Source organism: Capsicum annuum, chromosome 7 (assembly GCF_002878395.1).
Source record: "Capsicum annuum cultivar UCD-10X-F1 chromosome 7, UCD10Xv1.1, whole genome shotgun sequence".
In the NCBI taxonomy this organism is placed as follows: domain Eukaryota; kingdom Viridiplantae; phylum Streptophyta; class Magnoliopsida; order Solanales; family Solanaceae; genus Capsicum; species Capsicum annuum.
In genome coordinates this window covers 136,480,607-136,487,520 of record NC_061117.1, presented here as the reverse complement: position 1 = coordinate 136,487,520, position 6,914 = coordinate 136,480,607, and the positions used below count along the sequence as shown (strand labels likewise).

Below are 6,914 nucleotides of genomic sequence, written 5' to 3'. Positions count from 1 at the left end.
ACTAATCAATTTCCTGTCAAAACTAAAAATACTAATTTAACTAGGAGTGGTATGTAAAAAAGGTTGGAGAAAAATAAAAAAATAAATCATGTGCATTATTTCTTAAAGCAACTTTTGACATATCCGAGTTTTGCCTCCTTTTATCCGTAGGGATTTTCAATCTGTAGATTTTTGTAGTATGCATTAATTATCTGCTCAGGTTTATCATGAGTAATATTTTTCTTCAGTTGATTGTGGTCATACTCAAATTATTTCTTGCACGTATTATTCACTTAAATTAAGTCTCAGTATCAATTTCAGCTACTATGATGGTTAATTATTGACCAATGAAGAAGAAGAACCGTTGAACAGAATGGGAGGTGCCTAACCAACTTTCAGGATACACGCTTGTACACCTTGATTTTTGTAGCTACACCATCCACTGAAATTAAAGAACTTAAAAGGAGCAAGAGTTATATACTCCAACTGCAGGTGATGTTTTCTTGCTTGTGTAGTCGGCCTTGCATGCTTAGTGTAGAAGTGATTAAAGTAGGATCATTCTTTCTGAGGAGAGAGTCACACAGAATATCTTAAACTGAACATCTCAACCAGTGGTAATTATCTTACCTATTAACTTTTGTTGCAAGGAAATTAGGGGAAGTGTATAAAATAGTACTTCATTCTGTTTTCTTTGGTCAAACAGTATGTCAGTTGTCAATATGTCAAAAAACAGTGTGAATTGAATTTCATATTCATATGTGGCCTGTTGTGTTGTGTCATTCCTGAACTTTCTTTGACTTGTCATTCACAGATTTTCTACCATGTATTCCAAGAAAGTAGCTCATAAAATGCACCAATTATTTTTGATACATCCTATCAAGCTGCAAGCTGCAGGCTTTATCATTTTCAGGTTTCGAGAACTATGTTTGATAGTTTTTCTTTTCTTTTCTTGCGGAAGTTCAAAATTCAAACAGTTCATTTACACAGAAACCCTCCCATTTGAAGTTTACTTTAAAAAATCAGTTACCAAGAGTCGCCCTACATAATTTCCAGCTAAATTATTTGACATCTGTTTAAATCAGTTACCAAGATCCGCCCTACATAATTTCCAGCTAAATTATTTGACATCTGTTTCTAGCTAACTTCTAAATGACGCTGTATCCTTTTTCGCAATTCCTCACTTTGGTAACCAACATTTTTCTTCGTCCCAACTGTTTACATCGTCGTTACACTGAAGCTCTTTTAAGTTGAACATTTTTCTTCATCCCAACTGTTGACAACGTCGTTACACTGAAGCTCTTTTAAGTTGAACGATGCGACATGCTATCAATTTTATTTGATTCCAGCACATTACAAAATATTGATCCATATTAGTGCCTGGTACTTTTTTCAAGGCAAGTGACCAGTGTTAAATGCTTTGGAACGACAACCATATGCAAAGAGAAGGGCAAATTAAAGAAAGTGGGAAACAAAACATAACGGGAAATGGTAACAGAAAACGGACCTCAATAAAAGGAGAGGTATGAAAACAGAAAATTCAGCGACATTACGTGAACCGCCTTTCTACTAGTCTAGTCATTTATAAAGACTGTTCAGTGACACAGTTCCGGAAGACATGCATGGCGCACAAAATTACAGTGTCATTGAGATAAACGATCTGCTGCAAGTCTGTGGTTGCTCTTTGTACCAACTTTGCTGAATTTTATTGTTGGAACTTCCATCGTAGTCATTTACTCCAGCATTAGTAAATATTAAGTGCGACATTGTTAATCCTGTGTGGTAACACCCTAAAAAGGAAACTAAAATCTGCAATATCGAGTGCTATTTAATTTGATTATCATGCTTGGATGCAACTTTACAATGTTACATCCAAAAATTAAATGAAATGCAAGGATGGTTTAGTGTACATTTTCTTCTTGAATTTCCTCTGTGCCTTCAAGTCTACCACAATCACAGATATATTATCTCTGCTGCCTCTTTGGAGTGCAAGTCGTGTCAGGTACTCTGCAGCATCCTGAGCAGCAGGATCAACATTTTCACCCCTTTCGTTAGTAAAAGTACCACCGTTCTTTTTGTGCCAGAGAAGAATCCGTCTCCGTGCTACATCACAGGCTTCTTCATTTGTCAAGACATCCCATAGGCCATCACTTGCTAAAATTAGGCAGTCGTCTTCTTTTGCTCGGGGTACAAACATCATTTCTGGATCTGGAATAACATAAGGCCTTAAATATCTATCACCTGCAGTAAAATGACAACCTCGTCAGATCAAGAACAGTTTCCAAATAATATATGTAAACAGAGAATTTCTTGTGAAGTCTCCAAAATCTCTTGACATTCTCTTTTCCAATCTGCAAATTAAGCACAACACAGATGACTCTCTTAACCCTTCCAGTAAAAATACAACAGTACAATGAAACATGCAGGTGGCTAGTGCAGTATACATACCAATTGACCTTGAAACTGCAAGAACACCAGAAACACGATATCCATCCCAATTAATGACCTTTCCTCCCAGTTCTTCTATTCGTGAACACTCATCTTCCCTATTTGGCTGAAAACAATTAACAATGAAGATTATATGGCTGCAAAAAATCCCTAACTAATGTTGCAGAGTGGTGTAACTACAAATATAAGCCTTACCTTATGGTCAATGGATAATGGCATGGGCAGTTTTCCCCGACAAAGGACTGCCCTTGAATCACCACAATTCGCAACAATAATATGGGTTGGACTAACAAGAGCAACTACAGCTGTAGATCCAACTGATTCAGGAGCAATGGCTGAAAGGTCAGGCTCAATCCCATCTGTTTCACTACAGAATCCTCCTACCTCATCATCGACTCTACAGAAACAATTCAAGAAAGCCTTTGACCATTGCTCCTTCCAGTTGACACTTACATTATGTGAAACCTCTTTCACAATATCTATCTCGTGTGCTAAAGCCATATGTAGACGCTCATGACAATAACTAGCAACCTGCTATGGAAAAAACAGTTGGCCTTAATATGTATGCATACCGGACAAACAAATGCGCACACACTTAGGAAATGAACTCAATACATACAGACAATAATAATTCTTGTGTAACGAGAAACCAAAAACAACAGTGCAATGTAATAAAAACAGATAGAAATTCACCTGAGAGCCTCCATGTCCATCATACACCCCAAATAAATGGGCTGTAAGTGTTTGACTCAGGGCATGAGAAACTGGGGAATCCGTCAACATTTGAGAAGGGATTCTCAGGAACCTCGGTAAAGCTATAGCAGTATCTTCCATCTCCGGCCTCTTCCCTTGAATCATGGTGAGCCCCCAAAGTGGCACAGAATCAAAACAAAGGGCATTTGGCCTACTTATCTTTATCTCATGTGAGGTCTCAAGAAGGGATGGTGATAATTTTCTTTTATAATCTTCAGCACCCACAACCACACCGTTCATTCCAGTGGAAGCAGGATCACTTACAAGTTCTGACTCATTAACCAACACATTAGCCAAATCACATGAATAAGACTTTCTCAGAGTCTGGGATACACCAATCTTCTTGTCTTCATCTCCAGGAGAAGTTCTCCCAGACTTAACCTCTAAATCTGTACATTCTTGGCTTGGCATGCCCCTGTGCTCATCCACTAGATAATTAGAACAAGTCATATTTCCTAAAAGCTCATCAGCTGGTGAAATCAAATTGTTGCCCACAGATCTATCATTCTTTACATCAGTAGCAATCAAACAATTCCCGTTAGCTATTACTGTCGAAGAAAAATTGTTTCCTTTCCTGATTTCATGGCAATCAGCAACTGTCATAAGGTTAGCTTTGTCTCTTGGCACTCTATGATTAGCAACGGAGACCGAAGGAAGTTTGCACAAGCTAGTTGTGCTTGGCACCAGCTCATATCCACTGAAGTCCATACATGAGGGTAGTATTGATTCATCGTATATCAGTTTTCCTTGTTTATACGATACAGCAAGTGTTGGAAACATCTCTTCCATCAGTACCCCTTCTCTTCCTAGCACTAACCCAAATTCAAATCCCTAAATTAAAATTCACTGTTTAAGTCACTTCTCTCAAAATAAACTCAGAAAAAAGCCAAGAAAAGCTTTCAAAAACTAGAATAACTCAATTATTCTCCCTTAAAGAGAAACAAGGTAGCTGAAATGGGTAATGTATGACATAAGAGAATATGGATCCAAAGTCCAAACTTGTGTTTCAAGGGGAATCACTATCCATAAGATATATTAGAATTTATTAGACCCTATTCAGCATCTTGTACTCTTCTATTCCAATTATATCCTTCTTTATCCAAAAAACTCATTCAACAACACATTGGCAACAAGCCCTCTAGAATCACTTTTTATCACCTATATAATATATAGACCAATTAATTGGAAACAGCAAATCTAATGGTCACTGCTTCTCAGAAACAAGACAGAGACACAACATAGAAACAACAAATAAAGATTCTAACTTTATTGAAAGAGAGGACTTACAAGCTCAAAGCAGACCAGACATCAAGGTGCTAAGCCAAAAAACATGAAAGTTTTCCTTTTTATCTTCTTTTCCAATTCAACTTCTTCTTGGATTGAAAGAAGCTCCTTATTTCCCCTCTCGCTCCTGATTTATGAGGAAGAACTTCATTACCTCATAGCACCTAAAGTTAACTTGAATCAAAAAGTTTGTGAGAAATCAGCAAACAAGACCCCATAATTAAACAGTCAAATAAATCAACAAGGTGCATGCAAGGATTTGTTATTAGTTATTGGCATAATACATAAATATAATTCTAAATTTAACCCCAAATTATAATTTGATCTTAAATTTTGATTGTGTACAAATAGAATTTTTAACTATTTAAAATTATACAAATATGATTTTCGATCCTAAATGACAAAATGTGTATTCAACAAGCTAAACTAGGCGGTCCAGCTTAGGGCATAACACATAAATATGACCTTAAACTTGACATCAAATTATAATTTTCACCTTGACAGTGCACAAATATGACATTTAACTATTCCAAACTGCACAAATATAACCTTTAAATGACTTTTCACTATTATTTTTTCATTATTTTCGGCTCAAAGATGAAAATAAAATCTAATTTCTTTTGTCATTGCGGAAAAAAAATAATACTGAAGATTTATTAATTAGGTGGATCATCCTCATACGAAAAAATCGCACGAGTATGTATGTATATTATAAAGCTATATAATATATCTAAATATAATTTATTTAAATATTAAATTAAAGATAAAACTATACTAATAATAAAAAAAATTATAGTTTTAATAAAATATTATTAAATTAACATTATTAAGGATAGTAGTAGTATATTAAATTAACGTTATCAAATTAACGTTATTAAATGTTAGTATTAAATTAATGTTATCAAAACGTTCTTAAATTAACGCGGGGGCGGACCTACGTGGTTTTCATGGGATTCACCCGAACCCCCTCGGTAAAAAAATTATGTCGTATATATAAGGTAGAAAATCTGTATTTATGTACGTCTATTAATGTTGAACCACATGAAATAAGGCACTTAAATAGCCTAGTGGTATTATTTTCTCTTCTTGGGCGCTTCCTTCAGCCTACTGCAGGTTCGATCCCTGCTAGTGATTTTTTTTTTTAATAAAAAAAAGCTAGTTGCTGCTGCTATAGAAATAAATAAATAAATAAATAAATAAAAATAATAATAATAATAATTTAAAAAAAAAACGACGTCGTTTTAACACAAAAAGCAAAACTTTGACAGTGCACAAATATGACCTTTAACTATTCAAAATTGCACAAATATGACCTCCCTTCGAGTCAGCTTTTTTAACGACGTGGCACCGTGTGATTGGAAGAGTTTTTCACGTAGGCGCGAGTGAAATTCACGCATGAGGTTGCAAAATCGGAGGTCATATTTATTCAGGTTTTGAATAGTTAAAGGTTCTATTTGTGCACTATCAAAGTTTAAGATCAAAGTTATAATTTGGTGTCAAGTTTAGGGTCATATTTATGTATTATGCTTATTGTATGCATTGATTTGTGTATGTAATCAACCTTAATTTGTATAATAGTATCACAATAAATAGGCATAATACATTAATTGACCCTAAACTTGATACCAAATTATAACTTTGACCTTAAACTTTGATAGTGCACAAATAGGACCTTTAACTATTCAAAACCTGAAAAAATATGACCTCCGATTTTGCAACCCCATGTGTGATTTTAACTCACGCCTACGTGGAAAGCTCATCCAATCACACGGCGCCACGTCATTAAAAGAATTTACTTGGAGGGAGGTCATATTTGTGCAGTTTTGAATAGTTAAAGGTCATATTTGTGCACTGTCAAAGTTTTGCTTTTTGTGTTAAAATGATGTCATTTTTTTTATTTTTATTTTTATTATTTTTATTTATTTATTTATTTCTATAGTAGCAGCACCTAGCTTTTTTATTAAAAAGAAGATCACTAGCAGGGATCGAACCCGCGCAGTAGGCTGAAGGAAGCGCCCAAGAAGAGAAAATAACACCACTGGGCTATCTAAATGTCTTGTTTCATGTGGTTCAACATTAATATACGTACATAAATATAGATTTTCTATCTTATAAATACAACGTAATTTTTTTACCGAGGGGGTTCGGGTGAACCCCATGACAACCACGTAGGTCCGCCCCTGCATTAATTTAATAACGCTTTGATAACGTTAATTTAATACTTAATTTGATAACGTTAATTTAATATACTACTACAACTATCCTTAATAACGTTAATTTAATAACGTTTTATTAAAACTATAATTTTTTTTATTATTAGTATAGTTTCATCTTTAATTTAATATTTAGATATATTATATAACATAAATTCGCCCTTTGTTTTATAATATATATACATATCCATGCGATTTTCTCGTATGAGGCTGACCCACCTAATTAATAAATCTTCAATA

General features: G+C 34.6%; 1 protein-coding gene across 8 annotated transcripts; it reads right to left on the bottom strand.

Moving 5' to 3' along the window:
• Nucleotides 1-1,525: 1,525 nt before the first annotated feature.
• Nucleotides 1,526-4,889, bottom strand: LOC107877952 (protein phosphatase 2C 50). 8 transcript variants are annotated; one of them, XM_016724783.2, is made up of 5 exons: nucleotides 4,465-4,889; nucleotides 3,118-4,008; nucleotides 2,620-2,955; nucleotides 2,425-2,530; nucleotides 1,526-2,217 (listed from the first exon to the last, which is right to left on the bottom strand). In XM_016724783.2, the coding sequence occupies exons 2-5, from the start codon at nucleotides 3,964-3,966 to the stop codon at nucleotides 1,856-1,858; spliced, it is 1,653 nt and encodes a 550-aa protein (XP_016580269.1). In that variant the 5' UTR covers nucleotides 3,967-4,008; nucleotides 4,465-4,889; the 3' UTR covers nucleotides 1,526-1,855. The 8 variants fall into 8 exon arrangements, with proteins under 8 accessions (XP_016580269.1, XP_016580270.1, XP_047249696.1 ...); XM_016724784.2 differs by having other exon boundaries at nucleotides 1,526-2,327; nucleotides 2,620-2,958; nucleotides 4,465-4,719; XM_047393740.1 differs by having other exon boundaries at nucleotides 1,526-2,327; nucleotides 4,465-4,718.
• Nucleotides 4,890-6,914: the final 2,025 nt, after the last annotated feature.

Bases quoted from the DNA above. Each gene is read 5' to 3' on its own strand.
- LOC107877952 (XM_016724781.2), bottom strand. From the start codon at position 3,966: ATGGAAGAGATGTTTCCAACACTTGCTGTATCGTATAAACAAGGAAAA. The intron at 2,959-3,117 runs GTGAATTTCTAT...TTTTTTCCATAG, and splicing joins ATGGACATGGAGGCTCTCAG to CAGGTTGCTAGTTATTGTCA. The intron at 2,531-2,619 runs GTAAGGCTTATA...AATTGTTTTCAG, and splicing joins CATTATCCATTGACCATAAG to CCAAATAGGGAAGATGAGTG.